Source organism: Protobothrops mucrosquamatus, unplaced genomic scaffold, assembly GCF_001527695.2.
Source record: "Protobothrops mucrosquamatus isolate PMUCROS unplaced genomic scaffold, P.Mucros_1.0 scaffold13, whole genome shotgun sequence".
In the NCBI taxonomy this organism is placed as follows: Eukaryota; Metazoa; Chordata; class Lepidosauria; order Squamata; family Viperidae; genus Protobothrops; species Protobothrops mucrosquamatus.
In genome coordinates, this window is record NW_015386400.1 from 841,164 (window position 1) to 867,423 (window position 26,260).

The 26,260-nt window shown below is 39.0% G+C and overlaps 1 protein-coding gene across 1 annotated transcript in view; it reads left to right on the forward strand.

Moving 5' to 3' along the window:
- Nucleotides 1-209: 209 nt before the first annotated feature.
- The window catches only part of GAD2 (glutamate decarboxylase 2), a 41,214-nt gene continuing 15,163 nt past the window's right edge, over nucleotides 210-26,260 (forward strand). Inside the window, exons 1-7 of the mRNA XM_015810671.1 lie at nucleotides 210-285; nucleotides 1,053-1,112; nucleotides 1,357-1,509; nucleotides 2,850-3,083; nucleotides 20,867-20,957; nucleotides 22,789-22,901; nucleotides 24,289-24,404. Coding sequence (XP_015666157.1) covers nucleotides 210-285; nucleotides 1,053-1,112; nucleotides 1,357-1,509; nucleotides 2,850-3,083; nucleotides 20,867-20,957; nucleotides 22,789-22,901; nucleotides 24,289-24,404 — 843 coding nt within the window. The remainder of the gene's footprint in view (nucleotides 286-1,052; nucleotides 1,113-1,356; nucleotides 1,510-2,849; nucleotides 3,084-20,866; nucleotides 20,958-22,788; nucleotides 22,902-24,288; nucleotides 24,405-26,260) is intronic.

Genomic DNA, 26,260 nt, shown 5'->3' on the forward strand with positions numbered 1-26,260 from the left:
CACCCTCCCCCGTACGCATTCGCCCCGGTTTCTCCTGCGCCCTCCCTTCCTCCCCCCCCCCCCCCCCCCCCCCCCCCCCCCCCCCCCCCCCCCCCCCCCCCCCCCCCCCCCCCCGCCTCGTCCCGCCTTTCGCGGCGGCATCTCTGTCTCCCGCACACACAGCCCAGGCGCTCCGGCTGCACTTCGGCAGCTTCTCAGCGGCTCCTCAGATGGCAACTCCGGGAGCTGGTTTTTGGTCCTTCGGGGCTGAGGAGGGATCTGGCGATCCGGACAACCCAGGGACAGGTAAGAATCTCTGTCCCGCCTCTCTCTGGCACACAGTCAGCCCGCCGGAAGAGCAGCCCGAAGCCACCTGCCTGAGCGAAGTTGCTCTACGCCTAAGTCTTCCAGGACTTTTGGCATCTCCCCATCCGACCTCGTCCCTTCTCGCCCTGAAAGGAGAGCTTCAGACCACGACAACCCAGTCGGTCCCACTGGCCAGGGAGACCTTGCCCCGGCGAAGGAGGGCAGCCCGGGCGTCGAAACCAGGGCGAACTCCGGGCTTTCAGGCGGCGGCGAGGAGACGCGCCAAAGCTCACCAACGACCCAAAGTGAAATGGAAAGAAGGGCGGGCTGGGTGGGTGCAGGTGGTGAAGTTGGCAATCCTGGATGCGCCGCAACACTGCTTTTCTTGAGCCGACGAGATCTCCAGAGAAGCATGGGCAAGGCTGGGGATGATGGAAGCTGTGGCCGATTGCAAAAGGCCCTCTTAGAAAGTTATAGACGTTACCCCCTCGGATTTAAGGACAATCCACGGAAAGAGAGCGGTTGAGGCTTGCTTTCTTGAGCTTAAAATCTTTCTCAGAGAGAGAAAGAGGAAAGCAACTCGCGCATCTCTATCCTAAAGCACTGCTCAGGACGCAAAAGCCTCTGAGATGGTTGCAGCCGATGGACCCTCACTCCGCTACTCATAACGTCGACAGAAATAAATAGTGGTCTATTATGTAATAAGGTCTATCCGCTGAAATCCACCCATGCATCTAATGCCAATTCTTGTTCTCCTCTGCCTTTAGCCAAAGCCTGGTGCCAGGCTGCCCAGAAGTTTACCGGAGGCATTTCAACCAAACTCTGTGGTAAGCATCTACGCCAAGAGGGACCCCATATCACCGAAAGAAACCTATTTTTATTTTTAAAAAATAATATAATTTCGGCAATAAAAATAATCTCCCCCAAGTCCCAAGGACGCTTTCCCGAGAAATCTGGAAATTGGCGATCCTTCGAGGTGTGGGGGCAGGGAGAGACATTGGAATGGGGGGGGTGCATTTCGCTCCAGTCCCCGCTGTGCCATTGACGCTTCGCCCTTTGTGTCTTTGTTAGCGCTGCTCTACGGAGATGGCGACAAGACCCCGGCAACGGGAGCGCCGAAGGCAGACCCTGGTTTGGCCGCCAGAAAGGGGGCTTGTACCTGCAGCAAAAAGCCCTGCGCTTGCCAGAAAGGAGAGCTCAACTATGCTTTCCTGCACGCCTCAGGTAACTGGCCTCTAGCCGGCCCAGGACTTGACGGTGGCGGCGGCGGGGGAGGGAGGGGGGCTGTAAAGGTGGGTGGGTAGTCAGACGTTTTGGAAGCCCTCCCGCCTTTGGGGTTTCTACTCCTCTTTAGGGGGGAGTAGAAGAAGTCGGGTAGTTCCACACCAAAGGGCATTCTGCCACTCATTTCCCCCATCCCCACCCCCGGAGGTGAGGCGTGCGCTACCCCTTATTTCAAAAGGAGCGGAGATCAGATGCCAGCTCCGCCAGAACGCTCCTGTCTTCTCATTCAGCCACCAGAAAAATTCTGTTTTTCGACTTCACAGAGATTCCAGACCTTCTCTTCCCCTCCCGCCTCCATTTTTATATACATTTTTTTCTATATCTCCAACGTTGAAAAACCAGTTGAAATCTGCCTAAGCAAGGACTAGATTCGCTTTATATTAACTCCGGAAACACTGCCAAAAAAGCTCCTGTTGATTCCAACGCAAATAAATTAGTTTTTCTTCATTTAGGTGCAACTATTTCTACAGTAAACGGTTTTCGTTTCATGGGCTACTCCTAAATTGTTTAATTTCAAACCCCACCACATCTCTCTAGGCCCAAGGAATACTCAGAGTAGGCCGGTGGACAATGCGTGTGTGTGCACGAGGGGAAGACACTGAGAAATGTAGAAATTTTGAATCCGACTATTAAATTTGGAAGAGCTTGCCAAGAAGAATATTTATGGGACATGAATCATTCTGGCTCAATAAATCCATTTGAAAACAAACTACCGTATATTGCTGGATGACAACATATATACAACTAATAAATGGCCTTCTTTGACATCACATAGAAGCTGGTCCGAATAATGTCAGTGGCTCCGCATCCAGTAACGTTGTTCTCTGTTTGAGAACTGTTGTCAAATTGACGGTTGATTCAGCACCACTTGGAGGAGAACAGCGACCAAGCCGATTTTAAGATTTATAAACCTAATTTTTTTGGGGGGGGGGAGTAATGGTATTGGTAGTATGTGTCTAATTTTTGAAAGAGAACTCTTTGATTTTTTAAAAAAAAACATATCACATATTAAAAATATTAATTCTTCAATACAGATTTCTGTGTTGACAATGACAGTGACACTAGGTTGACAGTGACCTGCCAATATATTTCATGTTTCTGTGTCTCTCCCATTCCAGTGATTTGAACTGTACAAAAAACAAAGCGTTTAGATATGTTAAGGACCTGCAGATTATTACAGGGTAAAGGAGTGACTTTAAAACAAATACAGTCTGCCTCGACTGTTTCTATTCCCAGCGTAAATCTGAAAGGGTCGCTTCCTGTCTTTTCCTTCTCTGCAGATCTTCTACCTGCTTCGGACGGGGAAGCGATCACCTTGACTTTCCTACAAGATGTGATGGATATTTTGCTTCAGTACCTGGTGAAGAATTTTGACCGATCCACTAAAGTGATTGATTTCCACTACCCAAACGAGCTGCTTCAGGCGTATAATTGGGAATTGGCGGATCAGCCCCAAACCTTGGAGGAAATTCTATTGAACTGCAGGACGGCGCTGAAATTCGCCATCAAAACAGGTAAAGCCGGCTCGGCTGACCGCGACCAGGTCAGATTTTTGCTATTGATCATCTTGGCCACTGCAGCCTTTTCGTGCTGGGCCTTTAAGGAAAAGAGCTGCAATTTCTGGGCAGGACGAAGGAAGAAGGGGAGCGGCATTAATTCGATTCCGCCGTGGCTAGTGGGTAGGACTCGGGACAGTGGCCGTCAGTGGGAGGCCGGACCCTTGAAGGATAGCAATTGCTTGCCGCGTTTGTGAGAGGAGGGAGCAGGTTTGATTCCGAGGCCAGAATCTTCCTCTCACACACACCCTTCAAAAAGTGCACCATTTGGAAAGTAACCGTCCTTCCCCCCCCCCCCCCCCCCCCCCCCCCCCCCCCCCCCCCCCCCCCCCCCCCCCCCCCCCCCCCCCCCCCCCCCCCCCCCCCCCCCCCCCATTTCTGTCTCCTCCGGCGCAGTGCCTGCAGCTCCAACCGGAGGTTCATATTTCTGTTTCTTTCGCTTTTAAAAGGAATTGAAGCATTTTCTGGCTGGATAAATCCGACCCAAACGGAATTGGCTCGAGTAGCTGCGTCCTCTCCGTGGCTGGACCTAAACGGTATAGGCCATGCCAGACTAATGATTTATAGCCTCTTATAGTGTCATCTGACCATTACTGTGCCAATATATCAATAAGACAGACATTTCAGCGCCACAGCGATGGGTGGGTGACCCTCGAAAGCGCTATAAATCACTCGTGAGGCAATCGCTTTTGGGGTGGAGGGTGGGTGGGAACAAAGGGATGGTCGCGGGCGAAGAGGAAGAATAAGGAAAACCACGAGCAGAGCAACAGGGCAAGAAACGAAATATCAATTGAATAGGAGAATTCCTCGATTGCGCCCGGTAATACAATATTCTCTTGTTGTTATTTTACCTCAATGTCCATAGCACACGGCGGCTAGCACTCGATAGCATTCTGTGGGCGAACTCATTCCCCCCCCAATGCGCTCCATCAATCCCAGCCAGCATCATCAAACCACATTAACTCCCATGGCTGTGTGGCTGTGTGATAAGGGTGGTATTCAAGTGCATCTCGGAGGCACCCAATGGGTGAAGGAAACCTCGTCCATCCATTAATATTTGTAGAGGTTACAGTTCTTCTCGCTTCCTCCTCCTCCTCCTCCTCCTCCTCCTCCTCCTCCTCCTTCTTCTTCTTCTTCTTCTTCTTCTTCTTCTTCTTCTTCTTCTTCTTCTTCTTCTTCTTCTTCTTCTTCTTCTTCTTCTTCTTCTTCTTCTTCTTCTTCTTCTTCTTCTTCTGCTTTCGCGGGATACTTGGCTCTCTTCCTGCCAGAGATGAAAGTGGCTGAACAGTCTTCTTGGGAATAAGCCAATGCGGGGCGGGGCGGTTCTTGCCCGACCTTCGCGGCTGATGGCCCGGTTCTCGAGATTCCAATGGAAGGAGGTCTCTCCGAAGCCAAACCTCAGAGCTACCGTGCACGGTTCTTCTGCCTCAATTCACAAATTTGGGGGGAAAGGTTGAGAAAAAGGGGTGCCAAATTTAGGCATTTGGCCGGATCTTGATGTGGCACCCGCTTTCTTTTTTGTTAAAGCTGCCCTGTCTTAAATTTCGTTGCTATAGCAAGGTTTTCTTTCTCTTCTACGTGTGACATCGATTATTTTTAAGAATACCCCTGCCAGATCAGAATGTGGGAGCCATGATCGGTTGTGTAACTGGGTCGACGGACTGATTTAGGATTCATCCACCCACCCCTGATGGCAAATGAGTCTGTTTTAATTTTCAAATACTCCGGTTTGGGGACACGACCTCTTCCTAATTCTTCCTGCAGGCAGTTCTCAAAAACGTGGCCTTGCTTTCCCTTTAAAAGGGTCGGGGATGGGGGACAGCTTTCTACAGCCCCGTCCTTCTGCGCTCTCTTGGAAATCATTCCTGCAGCTTTCTCCGGATTTAAACCCAAGGAGGCCTGTAAAAAAAATTCAAGCTTCATTCAATGGCAGATTAAGAAATTTGGCGCCCTAAAAGAGCTACTCGCATTTGGGAAAAACTTGCACTGGAATTCACGCGGTCGTATTCCAAGGTTGCCATTGCAAGAAAATCCAGCAATCTCGGTATGATTTGTTAGACAATGGTAAGAAAATCTGAAAGGAGAGAATTCTGTCCATCTCCAGCCTCCCATCCGGAAGAATCAGTCGAAGTCAGTTCTTTTCAGTTTGTAGATCCGGGATTTGTCCACCCTTCAGGCAGGCATTTTAACTAAATGAGAGAGAGGGTGTAGTTTAAGCAGGCTTTTCCCTTTCTACCTCCTGATATCCTCCAGATGTGGTGGACCCCAGAATTTTCATGTCCAGCTCCAGTCCTCCCCGGGAGAAGACTGAGATAAACAACAATAGATTTATTGGGCCATATGTGGGCCAGAACAGATTTCATGCAGCTGGACATTCTGCAGTTCATGTCAAGAATTGCACCATTTCCATGATTTTGAATCCATCAGGATCCATGTGTTTCTCCAATGTCCTGGAATATCCTTCTTTTCCAAGAATACTGTCAAGAGTCTGGCTGAATATGGTACTGGGAAGCCCATTCAAAGTAGCTAAACCCAGTCAAAGTCAGGATAGTTGTCTGAATCAGAATGGGAACCCATGAATAATGTTTAAGCTTACAGAAAAGTCCAAGAAAATGTCCACAGAAGGATATTAGGGTCAGGAAGGCCACTTGAAGTTAGATCTTCCTTCCTCCCTGCAGGAAAGGTTTTGCAAGATCTGACCAAAAGAAAAGAGCTGGAATGGTATCAAGAAAGGAAAAAGATGTTTACCCCAGTCTCCAAGTCTCACTCATTCGTACAGATATTTCACTGAGAGATGTGTGCATGTCCATGCATGCAAAGATCTCCAAACACAAACACATATAAGTTGACACATGTTTGTCTGCATTAAAAGATCCATAAATCAGATATTTTTTTCAAGAGTTGCAACTGCTGTTCATTTCTTATGTGAATAATACAGCTAGTGCATTTCACACAAATATATTTAACTTTCAGCAGAGGAGGAGGAATGTATTATGTATCCCTTCCTTAGTAGGAAAACATAATGTATTATTTTATCCAACACACTCAGTCCCACATAAGGAAATGCAATTAGATAAATATGAGGCAATTCTTAAACGATCAGTTGGTTACTGATCCAATTGGAAGACATCCCACAGTTTACTGTAACATTAGATTAGGTTAGGTTAGGTTAGGTTAGATTTATTGTTGTTTTTTCCTGTGGCCACAAAGGCACACATTAAAAATGAAATTTAGTTTCTTGCTCACAAAGTGTACACATACATAACACACATTTAAAACTTACCATATGCAACATATGTATAGACCTACACCCTTACATATAAGTAACATATACATATTAATCACTGTCCATCTTGAATACATAATGGAAGGAGTAAGCTTTAGAGTTCACAAGGTTAATACTGTATGGAACAAAACTCTGGCTGAATCTGGATGTTCTGCTTCGGATACCACAGAGCCTCCTCCCAGAAGATAACAAGGAAAACAGGTCATGAAGAGGTCGTGTAGTGTCCCAGATGATCTGCTTGCTGATGGTGGGTATCACACTTTTTCCCCTGAATATTCCCCAGGGATGTACTTCACTTCCAAAAATCTTCCAGACAATTGTTGAGAACTCCAGGAGAGCCCAGTGCTCAAACTGGTATAAATTAGACCAGAAATCAGTTAATTTTTCTTCAACCTTCCAGATCTACTAAATTTCAGAATAATCAGTTGATGTACTGAAAACTGAAATTCACGACAAATGGAGGGCAGCAGGCTGACAAAGGCTGAACTAAACTAAGAAAGATGGAATGAAAAGCATATTGTTATTTAAACATGCTTTAAGTCTGGAGGTTTTTAAAAAGAGATTGGACTATTTGTCTGAAATGGTATAGGTTTTCCTGTTTGAGCAGGATGTTGGATTAGAAGACCTCCAAGGTCCCTTCAAACTCAGTTATTCTGTTAAGTCTTTTGAAACCCAAGGATTTTTCCAATTTACTTGGCTAGAATACAGACTTAAAAGAAAACCATATCTGATACTGTCTGAGACACAGAAAAATACACAGGTGTAACCTAATTGCCAAGTTCTATTCTGCCACATAATGAGACAGGGTTAGGGTTGGAACATGACTTAGTCAACAAACTGTGATTAGACATGTGAGACTGCATTACTACAGTATATGTTTACCTGTGGTTAAATGAACCATGGTTATGCAATTAATCCAATATTTTAGATGTTTTCACACACTAACCCATAAATAAACTGTGGGGTTTCTGTAGTGCTTGATTCTAAAATATGGTTCAGAATATTCAGTGATCTTTAGATCTCTTGCAGTTTGTTTTCCTGGAAAAAACTGTATCTGCAAATATCCTGGATTTAAAAAGAGTTTTCTGTATTCCTGGAAATCACAAATGCAAGGATTTTCATTAAAAAGAAGAAGAGAATTTGGAGCTGAGATTTCTAAAAACAACAACCAACTCCTTATGCTTTATTGATATACAAATTGAATACAACAAATATGCAAACATGCTCAGATGCTTCCTTGAATGTGAGAATTGTTTAGTTCAGCTTTGCTCAGCCAAGTGCCCTGCAGCTGTATTGGACTTGACTACCACCACTATGATCACAATGGCAAGGAATTTGGGGAGTTAAAACATAGCACTTATGAAAGGTGCAAAGTTGAGCAAAACTAATCTAGTTTAAATTAATAACCAATAAGAGTCAAGGGAGCATCCATCCGAGAGTTGCCCCCCTTTTTTCTCCTCTCTTCTGTGTCTTAATGAAGTTCGTGGACTGGCTTGACAATCTTCTCTTAGCCATTGCTAATTGTTTTGGTTTTATGTTAATATAAAAACTCCCTGGAATTGAGCTCATTTCTAGTGACTGCAGGAGATCTCCGCGCCGGTTTCCTGGGGGGGAAAAAGTGGCTTCCGTTGCCTTTCAAGGGATTCTTGTCTATCGGTTGCACCCATGAACAAACCAAGTTCGATCCTGTTTTTCTTTGTCTAACTATTACAAAGTGCGCTATTTTAGCGCGTTACCAGAAGCCACCTTCATTTCGGCCATAGTGTGGCTTCCTTGGTTTGACGCAACAAGTAGTACGACTCAGGCCCTTGCCGTTCTCAGCCTGAGGTTCGTGCGAAGCCAGCCATTGCGCATTTTGGTTGTATTTGATTGGTTTTATTTGCTCGTTCAGTCGCGGAAACCGCTTCACGTCACCAGCAAAGCAGCTTCTAACTAACACCCCACAACAGCTGGCTTTGGATAGCTGGCTTTGTGTCGCCTCGATCACGGAAGGGGCCTTGGGGCTACCAGAACTGGGCTGCAAAAACCTCGATTTTATATATATATATATATAGCCAGATACGAGACCATTCTTGATGGCCGCATCTCCCGCAGCAGGGAAGCTCACACTCCGCCAGCCAGCCCTGCCCGTTCCTCTGTAGCCTCCAGCCTCGTTGCGCGGCGCTTCCAAAAAAACTGATGCGGCGGGAGAAGAAAACCGTTAGGCGCTGAATTTGGATTTTGCTGGAGAAAGGAAACGTGAGGAGAACGGAGGAGAAAAAGCCGGGAAATTAGGGAAAGATGGGGGGTGGATAATGTTCAGATTTTCTGCTCGGGGTGTTTTTTTACCAATTAGACCAAAGACCAAATATGCTTTATTCTAGGTTCAGTTAAGCCGCGAATGCTTACACAACCAATTGTGCTTCATCAAGCGAGCCGTGGTTAAACATCATGGTTTTAGCATGTTTGCGTTCCATGTGTTGGAGTGTCACCCAGTGACGGTCACGTGGCAATGAACGTGGGAATGCTTGTCTTCCATGGTCAACGGAAGAGGAGCGATGGTGCATAAAAATACAGCATTTTGCAAAGAACTGTGAACAACATACGCCTGGCTTTCAGCCATCCTTTAGACAAGGTGGATGCTAATAGAATTTGCTGCCTCAAACTTTACTGTTTCAGAGAAATATTGTCGTGGTTGCAAATATATCTAAACTTGAGATACTTTTATAGAAGCAGAAGAGAGTTGGGGTTGTGGATGTCTTCATCTGCTTGTTTACTGGGAAGGAAATTACCTGTTTTTTGAGCAGAAGTAAACATGTAAGAGAGAAAATTCCCAGGAAAAAGAATTACAGTGCATAACTGTGTCATTTCACATTCTAGTCTTGTCCAAGGTGTTGGACTACAGTCCTAATATTTTAATGTTTCATTGAAAGCTGGGTATTTCCACTATAATCATTTGGAGAGCATCTGATTGGGAAAGATTGGCATAGGTTGTCCCCCTGGACTTGCTGTGTCTAAATCCAGAGAATTTAGCTGTACCTAAGATATAATATTTAGTTCACCTTGGCTAATTCTGAAGAGCAAAGCAGGATCAGTCCTAGTTAATATTTGGATAGGCAACTAGAAGGAAAGCCCAGGTCTGTAGTCTGGGCTAAGAAGTCATTAAAATCTCCCCCCAAAAGACAACGACCATCCAGTACCATATTCCACCTAAGAAAACTCAACTTGAAGGAGACATTAGAATGATAGCACCTTCCCACCTCCTCTGCCATGCATGGCAATCGGCTCTTCTTACAGGCTAGACTGGAGATGCTGAGAAATGTGCTAAATTCAAAACGGTATTTGTGAAATAATAGAGACGCTATGCATTTATTGCTGCTGCTCCTTGGAATCCAGCAATTAACATTTCCTTCAGAGAAAAATAGTGCCTCTATTCAGACATTGTTAATTGGACCCTGGTTTCTTGGTTCACAGGATACAGTGACTCCAAACCAACCATAACTCTAGATTTTGACAACCTGTCTGGCTAAAATGTGGTGTATTTATAGTCTAAAGTGCTATGGGATCAAAGCCAACATTTAGGAGACTGAATTGCTATATTGCACTCAATGAATAAATCCACAGATGTTGCTGACCCAATAGGATGGGAATAAATACAGAAAACAGAGATACAAAAGAGGAGAAAGAACTATATCTCTTAGATCATGTAGGCCACAATTCATTATATACAGTTATCTGGGAGGAAATCTATTGAACCTATAGGCCTATATTTTTGAAAAGGAATCCCCTTTGGACATAAATAGCTTTTAGGACCTTGCAGAAATAACAGGGTCAATGGAAAGACCAAGAATCTTGAATAGCATTAGAGATGCAAGAATCTACAAAAGGACAAAAAAGAAAACTGTAATGGAGACTCTTAACTACAAGGAATGTCATAGACAGTTTGGTTTAGAGGTTAAGGCATCAGACTAGAAACCAGAAGACCATGAGTTCGACTTCCACCTTAGGCACAAAGCTATCTGGGTGACCTTGAGTCAGTCATTCACTCTTAAGTCACAGAAAGCAGACAATGGTGACCACTTCTGAAATCTTGCCAAAAAAATCTGCAGAGATTTGTTTGGGCAGTTGTCAGAAATCAACACAGATTCGTAGGCACAAACAAACAAAAGCCAAAATTTCAAGGAATAAAACAAATGTGTGCCTGCTAGGTCTAATCTGTGAAGTTTGCTACCTCCCAGAAGCATAGATCAGGGATATCAGAGAATAATTTCCAAGATTCATCAGACTTGCTCTTCAATGTAGAGTCAAATGTACCTAGCAAAAATAGTTACAATTAGTTCATGCTTTGAAAATCTAGGAAGTAGATTGAGGAGTCTATATCAAATAATATTTTCATCCATCCTTCCAATCTGTGGATGAAGGCTGGAAAAAGGATAGTGGTTACTGCAGATGAATGTCTATGAAAATTATGTCAAGAATAATTGACAAATAAGTAAAAATAAATACATTTAATTTATGGGACCACGGTATTTATTATTTGGATTATGAGCTGCTGGTATTCCACTTCATGAAGAGTTGGGTAATGTTATTTTTTTAATCTATTTCAATTTTATTCAAAACAAGTTAAAATAAAAAAACATCCAAAAATATTTTAAAGAAACATACACAGAAAGAAAGAAAAAACAAAACAAACAAGACATTAAAAAAGAAGAAAAAGTACATAAGAAAAACTAACACATATATGCATATGGCCCCCCTAGTTAGATATTGTTTAATATATTACAACAATATTAGTTTCCCACCCTTTGCGAGGCAGGCCCAAAGAATTTTAAACTATTAAATTACTAATTCTAATTGCAAATTGTTCATTTGTCACCTATATATTATATTAATAACATAACAGGAAGTTAACAGTTAACAGGAATAACAACAATAATAAAGACAAGATTAATATTCCAAAACCCTCTATTAACGAACTGTTATTGTAATCAACTTGTAGAAAATTTATCACAGCTTCTTAACTATCCCAAATCACCCCAAGAATTAACACTGATTGCTCCTAGATCAAATATCCATGCTTCTTTCTTAATACCATCTCTTATCCATTGTCATTTAATTAAATACAATAAGCCCAATCTCTAAAGCCAGTCTTTTCCCCAAAAAAGTCTAGATGAAATTGTCGTCCAGTTAAATGTGATAAATCCATTCTCCAATCCTTTTCAATTCACTAAAAGAGGTCAATTTATCACATCCACTCAGACAGTTTTCTGCTATTATATAAGAGTGCAGACTTGAACTTGAAGTCTGGGAGGGAGGTGTATGAAGTTGACCAGTCACTTGCCTCTGAATGTTTTCCACAGCCTTTATGAGTTCATCAAACTTTTTTAAAAAAAACTTTCAGCTAAGAATTACATGTTGCTAAACAGTCTTTTTTCCAAGTGTTAGCCTCCATCCCTTTTTTGTAATCTAATATGTTGTTGCTCTATGTAACAGATAAGAGAATTCTCTAAAAAAAACAGGGAAGATGTTTATGGATATTTTGATCCAGAATTAAAAGAAAGATTAAGAAAAATAAACTCCAAACGTTTTGCAAATTGATAAAATACAAAATCCCTGTAGTAAAAGTCCAACAAAAATGTAAATCAAGTAAAAACACTTTTATTATCCAAGGACATGTGTTTCCTTAAGAAAAAGTGAAAATTTTCAGCAGGAGGTTGAAATAAATTACATTCAGCCAACCTGTCAACTTTTAAAGATAAAAAGAAAGTAAAACACTGTATTCAAAAAATAAAGTTAAAACCCTGACATGTTTAAGAAATCAAATTGCCAAGAGGAAGATGTATGCCCAGTGGCTTTCTGACCACTTCCAAAGGGAACTGGAATCTTCAAGATTCCTTCCCAGGTGAGTTCACAGTCATCCAAAAAACAACTTGTGTCATTCCTAGGTGCTCCCATTCGAATCCAGGGAGCAGCATTAGCAAAGAACTGGCTTTGGTAGCAAAATTGGCAGATTGTTGGCAAGAAAAAAAAAATCCCTTACAATTCAGCAGCCATCTTGGGGATGAGTCTGCCAAGACTTGAGAAATGTTATTGACTGAAGTATGCCTAACTGTATCAGACTGAATCCTAAGGGCAGTCAAAGTTAAAGCAGAAAAATAAGAATTTAACTTCTTGTGCAGTGCAGAAACAAGTGAAGTTAACTATACAGGGCTTATTAAACCAGGCAATGAAAAGCCAGGAAGAATATTTCTCATAAAGTTCATAGCCTGCATTTATCTATATCAATGCTCACAATATGGGAGATAAATGTGAATTATTGTAAGAGGTAAATATGCTTTAATACAGGGCTTTTCAACCAGTGGTACGGGTACCACCTGTGGTACATTGGCACCTGGCAGGTGGTACGCGGCCATCCTAGAAAAGTGGGGGAGGGGAATGAGCTGAACCGGTGGTAGCACCGCACAAGCCTGAGTGAGAGATGGCTGGAGCTGCAGGGCTGTCAGGGCTCAGCGGAAGCGCCAGGATCAGCGCCAGGTTCCAACTGGAGCTAGGCTCTGATCCTGGTGCTTCTGCTGAGCCCTGAAGAAGCACCAATCAGCTGGAATGTTGCAGCCTCTCCAGGGTCTTGTGATTTACATTCAGATGCTTGGCAACTGATTCATATTTATGACGGTCACAGTGTCCCAGGGTCATGTGAAGTGACCAAAACCTGCTGCAACCACCCAGCAGACGGGGGGGGGGGGAATAAAATCCAAACACCCCCACCCCACCCCCGCTGCCAATCTTCAACAGAAATGCTCACAACAATGAAAACCACAGACAGGAGGAAGAGTGCCGCTGGGCGGGCAGGCATCTTGCTCGGTTGTGGCTTGGGGGGTACTTTTTTCAGTGCCATTGTAAGTTCGAACAGTCACTAAGCGAACTGTTGTAAGTCGAGGACTACCTGTACTTTATCACTTTTTTCCTTTTTGGGGGGGGTCATCAAGTTTTGGACAGCTTGCTAGGCAACTGGTGGTACTCGGATGTTGCCATATCCTAAAAGTGGTAGAATGGGTGAAAAGGTTGAAAAGCCCTGCTTTAATAGATATAACTGAAATCTGGCAGACTAATTTTCATTATTGGGATACACCTTGCTCAAAAAAAAAGAAAGCAATAAAAATGAAAGTTCTATTCTCATACTGTATGTTAAAACTATCTACAACTGTACAGAAATATAAGGACATGAAATTGATAGTATAGCTGAGAACATTTGTATTAAAATAAATGGAAAAAGGAATAAAAACAGTTCCACTGCTGATATTGCATGATTGCTCACCATTTAATTTGGAAGAAGATAAGGCTGGAACGCTTTAAACAACGTACAAAATAGTAAGCATTAGGACAAATGGAGTCCAGCATGGTCCTACCAAAAATTCCTGGTTTATTTTATTCATTTATTTATTAAATTTATATGCCGTCCATCTCACTGTCAGGTGACTCTTGACTTATCTTGCTGCCAAGTTTTTTCTTTGAAAGGTGGTGACAATCAGCTAACTAACAGGGAAGACTTTGTTGAGAAAATAGTGGCAATGTAGAGGGAAAGTGGCCATAATATTCAGAAATTCCTGATAATAAAAGAAATTTAAGCTGACTGTATTCAAATAGATACCTCCAATTTAAAGAAAGCAGATGTTAATGACTCAAAATAGTAATAAGATGGATTTCATGGTGGAGGAAACTAAATGACAAAGATAAGTGAAATTATTATACTTGTTTATAATGGCACGCATTCAATTCTAGCAAATAAAAAAGTAGGAAAAAAACAATGTAATTGCAGAAAAAGCTTCATGAACATCTAAAAATAAAATAGGACACCTATTTCTGGAAAGAGATGCACAACGCTGAGGAAGAATATGAGCAGATAGCCAGGATTCATAGTGAAAGTGCGGATTTAAATTGAAAAAGATGTTAAGAATCACAAAATGGTTCAACTTCTTCAGATGTATGCAAAACAAAAGGAAGAGAAAATCTAGCAGCTGCTTCATAAAGATAGAAAATTGTTAAAAGGCAGCAATGAAAGGGGAGTTAGCTTATATTTTGACTGAGCTTTTTTTCTGTTTTACTAAGCAATTTAAGAGAGCTAGTTGTAGGAGCACATTTTAGCTTACGTTTGGCAGAAACATAACCAGAAAAAGGATGGAGTGCTGGAACACCACAGCTATTATTGCTATCTTTAGGAGAGAAAAGAGGATGCAGAGAATTACAGACCTTTTAGAGCCAGATGCCTATCTTTAGAGCAAATGATAAACTGCTTCATCTGTAATTATCTTGAAAATAATGCAGTGATGATTAGATGTCAGCAAGGATTTGTCAAGAAATCGTGTCAGACCAATCTCATTTCATTTTCTCAATCAGTATCCTTCCCAGAAGATTGTAAGAATGCTGTGGACATAATATCTTTTGACTTCCACAAGGCATTTGACAAAATACCCTTAGACTTCTCTGTTAACAAGCTAATAGAATATGGAATGGATTGTCTGCACCCTACCGGCCTTGTTACAAATCTGAGTCCTCACCTGATTTTGAGCCAGTGTGTGCTTGGACCATTGTAAATTGTGTGATAGGATGTTTTAGATTTATGCTGTCTTGACAATTGTTTTTTTTATATGACATCATATTTATCTGTTTTTTTCATTGTGAAACCACCCAGAGATATCCTGGAGTGGAATAGCCTAGAAATTCAATGTGTAAATCAACAAATAATGATGATTAAGTACAGCTAATTTTGATGAAGAGATGAACAGAACGCTTACCAGCTTTGCAGATGACTCAAAATGAGGTGGAACAGTTAATAACTTTAAAAGACAGAATCAAGTTCAAAACCATCTTGATGGAATAGAGAAATAGGTTAAAAATAACAGAATGAAATTTAATAGACAAATGCATCAGTCTTCACCCACCCAAAAGAAATCATCATAAAATGGATAATCTCATAAATGTAATTCTACTACTTTTTGGAATTCCATTACGTTGATTTTTTACTTAAATATTATCTTATTTGTATATTAAATACTTTTATATTCCTTCCTCTTGCAAATAATTGAATTATTTGTAAATAATACATAAATACAGACAGTAAACATTGACAAATGATGGAAAAGGAGCAATGAAAATTTGAAGCATCTAATTCAAAGACTTCAAAGCACTACTAATTTACTACTTCCTGTAATTGTCCACAGTCTAATCACCAATTACATTAAAGGAAATCTGATGCCTTATCTAGAAGTTTATGAATTCAATTGAATGCAATTCTCAGAATCCTTAACTAAGATAGTCAACAAATTACAGAAGATATACCTCCATCACATTATCACAGCATCGTGTTGGGATAAACTGCTCTACAGCATGCAGCCATCTTAACATAATATATTTAGTTTGCACCTATAATCTTTTTTATACATAACATTGTGATCTAGGACATACAAAGAATCACAGCCGTGAGATGGCAAGTATATCACATTGCTGTGATAAATAAATAAATAAATTGGTGTGGGTAATCAGGAGTCTATAAATTAGTTGGGAATTGTGGGTATCACATCTTTCCATAGCAAAAATCTGGACTTGATGTGGTGGCATCTTCTTGGACAGTTTTCCTGGCCTTGACTATCTAGAATGCTGATTAGTACTGAGGTCAGTCTTCAATTTATTTATTAAAACTGCCTGCCATTTCCTGCCTAAAAACCCATTTTATTGTCCTGCTGTTATTATGGCACATAGACCACTGGTTAGGGAGATGTGGAGATAGGAGAGGATTCACTAGGAACAATATTAAAGTAGCATGACACAGTTAGGAGCAAAATATAGTCTTATAGTGCAAAGGACTCACTAAGGATGAGCCACATAATATGTCTAACTGACAGAAGAGAATAGCTCTGGGAATAGCTCAGAGTTGAACTGTGGATCCCTGGTATTCTATGAGCTTTGTGGTTCATTTTATTACCAAACTAGGTAACATCATCAGTGCTAGAAGGAAGTGAGATTGTTCTGTCTAAGAGTGGCAGTCCAGAAGTCACCTGAGATTAAGTAGGGCTCAACAATCCACTTGTGCCTATTTTTTTATTTGACAAAATACTGTTCCCTGTAAAACACTGAAATGAATCTAGAGGCTACATGGAATCACATTCATATGGAAATCTGTCCTATAAAATATTATTTATTTTCCTTTTCTTCGTCAGTGTAGAGGAAGATCTCTCATCATGATTGAGTTAATCCATATATATATATAGGTTTGCTAGAAATGTTTCAAGATCAGTGCACTCTGAACACTATTTTTGGTGGAAAGAAGGGTGTATAATATAAATATGAAAACATCAAATAAAAATATGTTATGATTGTAATTTGTTAAGACTGCAGGTGCACATGCCATGTGTTTTGCCATTAAATTACTTCTAGTAATTTAGTACAGTTTTAATTCAGCTTTTCCCATTCTGGTGCTTTCCAGATGCACTGAATCTCAACTGCCATTTTTGTAGCAGTAAATCAATAAATAATCAATGAAGGCAAGCAATGGCTAAGTGTAGCAAAATTAGCTTATAGGACTGCAAATTTATTAAATCCAAATCCTAATGTAGGTGATGGAGACACCATCATAGGGGATTATATTAGAAATTTGGAATTAATAATTTATATCCCAGGTGAAATCTATGTAAATATACAACTAGATTGAATTTGGTTTTGCTATGCCTTCTACAGCAGCCAGGTTTGAAAAAAAGCTATATGTGAAGATTGAAAGTGTAAACCAAAAAATGTATGTGGGTCATAGACATTGTCTACATTAGATTTTGGCCACTTCCAGATTCTAGAAGGTGAGCTACAAGGAAATATTCTTCTTGGAATGAAAAAAAACTCTCCTTAGGCCTTCATTAGCATACTGAAAAGCCCAGATTTACATTCCCTTTAGCCATATAGATACTGAACCTAAAATATCTGTTGCTAACCAAGGCAGTTGTTAAGTGAGTCATATCCCATTTGATGACCTTTTTGCTTTGCTTGTCAGAAGCTCCTTAGATAGGTTGCAGATAACAATGCCAGGGCCCCGGGATGCTGCAGCCAATTGTAAACATAGGGCGGTTGCCAAGCATCTGAAATTTGATCTTCATTTGACTTTGGGGGTGCTACAACAGTCATAAATGTGAGAACTGGTCATGGGTCACTTTTTTTCCAGTGCCGTTGTAACTCTAGACAGTCATTAAACAATGAACAGTCATTGTAACCGAGGACTACCTGTATTAACCTACTGACAGTCCTTGGCCTAATTGTTCTCTCCCACTTTATTTTACTCATTGCATCATTCTGTACGGATGGCACAGTGCCATCCTGGGACAAACACGGGCTAAAATAACAGGGATAAAAATCAGGGGAATTTAGGTCAAACCTTACACTTTGCTTTTCCAAAACAGTCACCATAATTTTAAGCTAAATTAACAGAAGGTTGTGCTCTGATTCCATATCTAAGAGAGTAATTGGTTTTGCTGCCCCCTTCAACCTTCCTCCCCTCCTTTAGTTTCACCCACACAACCTCACTGTTCAGCTTTTGTGTGTCACTCTGTGGATGACAGCAAAACCCCTTTCAGTGCTGAAGCCTTTATGATATGCATGTGATTGATGTAAGACTGCTCAAGGGAGATAATTTTCTTTTCAGTTTCTGTATGCCATTTTTAATAGCCCTGCGGTACCTCCTGCTTCCCTTGCAGATAGAGATGTTATATATCTTAAAGAGGAGCTGTCTGGGGTTTGATTTCAAAATCAAATGCTGGTGAAGCAGCTGTTAATCTTCTCTTGTGCTGTCCTGAATCTGAGACAGGAGTAAATAAACAAGTGTTGTGTGGTTAAGCACATGTGTATGTGTTTTAACTGTTCTAGCAACTTCTGGAAACTTTTATTTATGTATGAAAGAATAGCCCCAAAGAATTAACTAAACATCTCCAAACTGTTTAGAACATATAAGCCAGTGGAATAAACCATATAAATGAACTAATCAATCTATAGGACTTTTCTCATGTATCATTTTGACACACCAGTGAAGATAATTTCCATCAGATTTCTTTAAAAATCACAATTAACAGGAAATTCGATTATTTATTGTTGTTACATTCTATCCAGGAAGAAGTAATATAGTCTTCAGCTGCCTGGGAAGAATTCATATCTTCACCTATTTCATTCCATTACCTCCTCTTGCTTTGTCTCTTATCATCATTAGTTGTTTATCGTATGGGTTATGATTAATCATGAGTAACTACTCAGTATTCTGGCTGGTGCTTCTGATTCTGAAATATAGCAGTAATTGGTAACAGAAAAAAAGATTTCTTCATATGGTAGTTGGATTCATTTTAAAGGTAAAGGGGAATTGCAATTAAAATAATATTTATTTCAGTTTTTCTTTAGACGTACTTAAAAAAAACAATGTTTGCAGAAGGCTGCTTTTCTGGAATGTGCTAATATGTAGTATATCTGTTTTGTGATTTAGAATAGAGCTACTCTATTTTATCTGGGCAGCAAAATCCAGGTGGCCCTGAATTGAAAATAGAGATCTGAACACTCCCTTTTTGTTGATATCTAGAAGTTATCTAGCTACTAGAAATTGCAACCTAAGGATGTGCAGATAAATGCCTGTGGTGGTCCTATTAATTGGAGCATTGGATGAATCTAGCCCTTATAGTTTCTGAGCCATTCATCACTCTACGTGCTAAGTAAATTAAGCTAGTTGTAATTTGCTTGATTGCAGGTCCTATGAATACAGTTGAAATATTTTTATCTGTCCAGATCTAGATTAACTACTGTGCAAAGAACCCTACAGGGCAGAATTCCAAATGTGCTGTGCGTGGGATCTACTTGAAGTAACATACATGTGTTAAACTGTTATAGGAAAGGGGTAGAAAGAAATCCAAATAATTCGCATATTTACCCTTTTCCAGCAGTGGAAATTTGAGCATCTTTTCCTAACTGAAGTCTTCCAGCTATGGTGGACTTGGAATTCTTGGAATTCCTTTCAACCTTGCTAGCTAAATATTTTAGAAGAGTGTAACATATCTGGAAGACACCAAGTTGGTGACAGCTGGTTTACAGGAGTATTTTTAATTAAGCAAGGAAAAAATAAGTGAGAGATAAAGGTCCCAATCAAACAGAGCTTAGTCACTCAAATCTAAATATGAATTAAGACCATTAGTTTTTGGAATGCTTAGTGCAATATTTAAAATTACTCTGCTAATAAGCAGAAAGTCATCATATTTTCTAGTATTCACAGTTACACTGGGTCAAAAGGTACAAGGAGAAACAGATTGGTGATGTCAAATTCAGTCCTGTTCTTCCCTTAATAAGATTGGCAAGATTTTATTTACACATTTCTGTCTTACTTGTTTATTTTATCAAAAAACACACAGACCCATGTAAGATTTACCGTATTTCTGATATCTGAAAATGATCTACAGGGAAACATCTTAGAGATGATCCTTTCTAAAAACTAATGAAAGGTTGTGAGACATGATTTGTAGAAGATAGAGTTAGAATTGGGGGGAGGCAGTCTCTTTCTTCTGAATATATTTATCAGATGTATATTCATCCTGTTTTGTGACTTAGGCTTGTTATAAAATAATTTACTGCCCATTAAGAATGTTTATGTATTGATGGCTCTGTCTACAGTATTTGGAGTTTATTAGAATATTAAGCACAGCGCATGTAGGATGGCCAAACATTGTGATTATATAAGAACAACCTTTTTTTTGCTAATATGTAGGAATGAATAGCTGTTACATATGGTCTATCAGCATTCAGATGGTGATGTTTGTTCTGACAAAGGGGCAAAGAGCAATTTGGGCAATTTGATCAAATTTTATGAAGTTGTTTTGTTTATTAGATAAATGTCCAGGCACATTTTGCCTGCCCATTTCCCTACCTACATTCTCTTCTCTTCTCTTCCCTTCCCCTCTCCTCCCCTCTTTTCTCCTCTCTTCTCCTCTCCTCTCCTTTTCTCTCTCCTTTTGGAGGTGAGAATGTTATTTTACTATGTTAACTCTGTTTACATAGCTATCTTTCTCTTTTTGTTCTTATCTAGTTTGAGAAAATACAGATTTTTTTAAAGAAATTCTTTTGGATTGATATAAGATGCTCTTTGTATAACTATATTGAAATATAATTCAACTGTCAGTTTCAATCTGTTTCTTTTTCTGAAATGGAAAAGATCCATCTAGTCCTTTTAAGAGAACAAGGCATTTTGAGCAATGGTGAAGCTAATAACACCTGCACAAAAGTCTCTCTATATAGAACCTTCATCCTCATTGCTTAAAGTTAAACATAATGGGTTTTCACTGAAGCTGTTTGCCATATAAATTCAACAAGATTGGGATTTTATGGGCCAAAATGGACCACAAGAAATATGAATGTGATAGAAATATAATAAAAATTTGTATCTTTCAATGTAGCTTATTCAGATGTTTTGCAGGGCATCCCAGATATTTCAATCAGCTTTCAACTGGATTGGATATGGTTGGATTAGCTGCAGATTGGCTAACTTCTACAGCTAACACTAATATGTAAGTATGTAAATTGACTGATAAGATCCTTTTAAGCATCATTAAGTCAGAAATTAATTTAGATTGTTTTCAGAAATAAAGTACACTATCTTACTATCTATGCAAAATATTTGTTTCTTTAAATTAGCAACAGTAAAAAAATCCTCATTGCCTGAGTTTGTCCATTTTTGCATGCATGAAATTAAAGTCTTCATAGATGAAAGATGGTCCAAAGATTATTTTAATTGAGGGGTAATACTCACATAGCAGGATATATAAAAGTTTCACTTTTTGAGAATAGTTATTTCTTGTTCATTGATTTGCAAAGGACTTAATAAAACTTGCATTCAGTTCATTAGTTATAAGGAACAAAACCCAACAAACATATTTGCATTCATAATTAATGAACAATAATTAATCAGATACAATTTCACATTCATAGTTATTAATACATTTATTTTATAGTACACAATAGGTTGCACCATTGTCAGCAGATAGATTAGCATGCCTCTTTTTAAGAAAGAAGAAAAGAAAGAGGGGGGAAATGTAGCATTTACCATGTATGGCTTGAAAAATGGTTCTATAGAACAGTGAGAGTTGTGCAACAAATGAGAGATCAAATAGATTCCTGATCCACCTAGCTGACAACTTCATCACCCAAAAGCTAGAGGAAGCAATTAGAGGGACAGCTATACTGGATCTGATTCTCACCAGCAGAGAAGAAATGATACAGGGTGTTGAAATTGCAGGAACTTTGTGGGAGATTGAACCTGTCATATTAGAAGTCAATATAAAAAAGTCAAAAGCAACAGAACACAATCAAACCATTTCTTAGACCTTAAAAGAGCTAATCTTAACAAACTCAGAAAGAGCTTTGGAAAGATCCCATGGATGAAAATCTGAAAGGGGAAATGAAGTCAAGAAGTTTGGGAAACCTTGAAAAATGATTATAAAATCATTTTATAATCTACTTCAATACCACTAAAAAAGAAAAACAAGAAAACAAAGAAAAAAACTCTCAGACCAACTGAGAGGGGGAAAAAGGATAAGTACAAAAAATGGAAAGAGGAACATAACTAAGGCAGAATACCAACAAATAGCCCAAATCTGCAAAGATGAAGTTAGGAAAACTAAGGCTTTGAACGAAGTAAAACTTGCAACAAATATCAAAAAAATAATTTTTAAAAAAGTTTCAACATATAAAAAAACAAGAAAAAAGTCAAAAACATAATTGGTCCATTAATGGGCAAAGATGGCAAAGAAATAATGGGCAATAGAGAGAAAATAGAACTACTTAATTTATACTTTACATCTGTCTTCGTGCAAAAAGAAAACACACTCAACTTACCAAAAACAGAACTGTAAATGATAGGTTAGGAATGCAAATTAAAATATGCAAAAATAAGGTAAGAGAACACCTGTCAGTTTTAGATGGATTTAATTCACTGGGTCCTGAAGGACTGCATCCCAGAGTTCTGAAGGAACTGGCAGATGTGATTTCAGAACTATTGAAACATATTTTTCAAATTCTTGGAGCACTGGGGAACTACCTGAGGAATGGAAAAGAGCTGATGTGGTTCCCAACTTTAAAAAAGGAGAGAAAAATAACCACATCCAGGAAATTACAGACCAATCAGCCTGACATCAATACCCGGGATGATCTTGGAAAAGATAATCAAGCAACAAATCTAAAGCAAAGTTATAAAGGTCTCCTGCTTGAGTTGGGGGTTGGATTAGAAGACCTTCAAGGTTACTTCCAACTCTATTATTCTATATTATATGCTCTATGAAGTGGGTTATTCCACCAGTACTTTTACTTAGTCAATAAGATGCAGACATTGCTATGTTCTAGGTTCACCTATGAAATTGCTCCTGTGTTTGTGCTGTTGGAATATGTCACATTAAGAAAAATGAGAGAAATAATTGGTTGGCCAGGAGGTGCTGGTGATGGAATCTTTTCACCTGGTAAGTGATGTTTCTTTGTACTTTCATGATTATGATATACAGGACCTTTGAAGGCAACCTAATGTGATAAGCAGCCTGTTCAAGTGAACCTTTGCTCTAGGTTCCTTCAAGCAAATTGTGCTGCTTTATAGAGAATCAAATGGCAGTTTGAGAACATGCAATCAAATGAAATACCTCTCTTTAGTTCTGTAGTACATAATATTCACTAATTTGTATGAAATAAATAAGAAATTATAGTCTTTAATAATGAGGTCAGGCTGTTGTAGACCTAGTAAATAGTAAGATAGGAGTGCTATATGGATATTAGAACAGCTAATATTGTTCTCATTTAAGGAATTTAAACAGACATACACTATTTAGTTTCCTTAATGTTGTAAACAACTTATCAAAGGCGCTATTACAATTACACTAGGCTATGATATGACTTTTTTTTGACTTAACAAGTAATGTGAGCCAATTATGATTTATTCTACAAACTATTACTTAATGTCTTATCTCAATGCATGAATCTAATTTAAATAAGACTGTTGGATTAGATATTCAATTAACAGAAATCTCTTTAAAATAATTACGTAGTAAAGAAAGCAAAATTCATTCTATTTTTTTTTAAAGCAGAACCCAAATCTACTTGCCAGAGTCAGATATAACATAGTGCAAAATCGTAGCTAAAAAGATGGAACCTATTTTGTACTGCAAATGTTTGAACACACAATAGAATTATCAAAATGTGCAAACATATATCTATGTCTGAATAATTACTGTGTGAATTGGGGATTATTACAGTCCAGTCCAGGAAAAAGAAACGTTTTCTGCAGTTTTCTCTGCCTGAAACAAACTCTGGCTATTGAAACAGAATGTCCTCTGTTGAGATTATATTGAAAAAACTCTTTGGTCAGTGAAGAATAGAGACACGGAATGTACATTCTAGAAGTAGGATGATAAGTTGTCCTAGGTAAGACTTTCTATTCCTTCAATTTGGAGCTAAGGTATCAAATCTAGAACAGCAAGATAGGAAATTTTAAGGGAAGGTGATAGGAAAATAAAAAATAGCAAATTCCAAATTCTTCCTAAGAAGTTTATCTACCTTTTTAATAGTGAAAGGATCATTGAGCAAATGGATTCAAACAAGAGTCAAAAGTAAAATGTGGTTATATAGTATTTTTATTGCTTTTGTCTTCTGTTTGTTTTCTATTTCCTTACATTATCTACTTCAAAATTCAGCAAATGAATAGCAGGTTATAAACTGAATGAGTGAGAATTTATGGTACCTGTGTTTGGATTAAGCCCTGAGAAAAATGTCTACTTTGAAAAAGGTTCTTACAACAAGTGTAATTTGTATGTGAACTGTGAATAAAAAAAAGTAACAGTTTGTTACTGTGTTCTCCAGGTGGTGCCATATCTAACATGTATGCTATGTTGATTGCACGTTTCAAGATGTTCCCAGAAGTCAAAGAGAAAGGAATGGCAGCTATTCCAAGGCTGGTTGCCTTCACCTCAGAACATGTAGGTGTTCCTCTGTTATCTTTATGCTTATCTTACCTTTGGCTAATATATAGTTGCATTCTTTCTATAACATATATTCTTCTTTTGGATGCACGTTTATTGTTTTACACACAGGGGATCCCATATTAGAACCAATGACTCCTTCTTTTTGAAATGCATTTATACAGCAGCATTTATGGATGAATGTTAATTTGAAATTAATCCTGCCTTTAAATGAGCACTTGGCAAAGTTTTGATGCTCAGGAGTTACACTAATTATTATTGAGTTGCTGGAACCTACAGTATATGAAATTATGATACGAAGTGGCCAGCCTCGTATTTTCTGGAGCAGTTTCTTGTGCTCTGCAGATGGTGGAGTTTCAGGATTTTTAAACTCTTTTTAAAATTTATTGTATAACTTAGATTATGGTTAGATTATGATTCTCTTTCCATACCATCAGTTTTCAACAATGATGATCAGAGAGGATCTTGAGAAAGGTGGTTTAAGGACTTCATAAGGCTCCGAGATGCCTAATGTTGATTAGGTCAATTGAATATCATTCCTGTGGAATCCAGCATGAGTACAATTGTAACAATGGAATTTATATAAATATTTAGAATTCAAAACTCTTTATTTTACATCAAGTCAGTAATTTTCTAAAAAATGTGCTAGGTGACTCAGTGTCTAGGTTTGAACAACATGGTAATATTAGAGTTGAATAGTTTGCTGGTTGGCATTTTAGGGGAATCAGATAAGCTAGTAAGCCATTTATATAATTTATTTGTTTGGATATAGTTATCGGACCAACCAATTCTATTTTTTAATCTAATTAAAATATTGTTTGAATGAAGCTAGAGTACAGTTATGGGATTCACAGATCAAGACATAGTCACTCAAGGTCCTCTCTGATTTATTCACAAAGGAGATAAATTGATTGATTGATTGATTGATTGATTGATTGATTGATTCATTCATTCATTCATTCATTCATTCATTCAATCAATCAATCAATCAATCAATTAATCAATTTATATGTCACCTTTCTCACTCTTTGAAGTGACTCTGAGCTCTGGGATTTAAATTTCTTCCCCATTTAGATTAGGGGGCTGGCACCCTGCATTCAGAACCACGTGCAATCCCTAAAACCCATCATTACATTCTCTAGTTCCTAATCAGACACATGAATGTTGGCTGTATGTTTTTGGGTTGGGAAATACATGAAAATTGTGATACAAACTGTAAAATATAACGATGAAATAACAACGAAAAGAAGAAGAAAGCTCCAATCCCATTCAATTTTTTTTAAAAAAATGAAAAAATGAACCGTGCAATGTTTCTTGAGACCCAGAAATTTTAAATTGTGGCTCAAGGCTATCAAAAAAATTGCCCATTGATTGTTAAGATGTTTGACTGTGGGGCTACAGTAGGTCTGCAAGAAAAAGTTGCATTCAGAAAACATTACATGTCAGTCAGAGGCAATAGAGTATGGGTCAGTCTTCTTAATTGTGAGCACACACATCACATACTTTCTCAAACTTTTCAAGGCTAAATATGAGTTTCCCCAATTTCTCCCAATAGGATTGTTTCAGATAAATATAAATATGGATGGGGAGAATTGTATAGAAAAGAAAAACAATAGCATTCAACTTACTCACTGCCCAAAGGTTTGTGTATCAACAACTGCTATACTTACTGTGTCTTCTGCAAATTCATTTATAATATCATTATTTGATTAGACTTGCTTTATAGACTCAGGACAACACTTTATGCAGCTGATGAAATACACAGTAGCCCACTAAAGCCTCTATCATAATGCATTGTCAATTTCTAAGGTGAGACTGGATTTTGCATTTTTTTTTCAAACCCTTAAAGAATT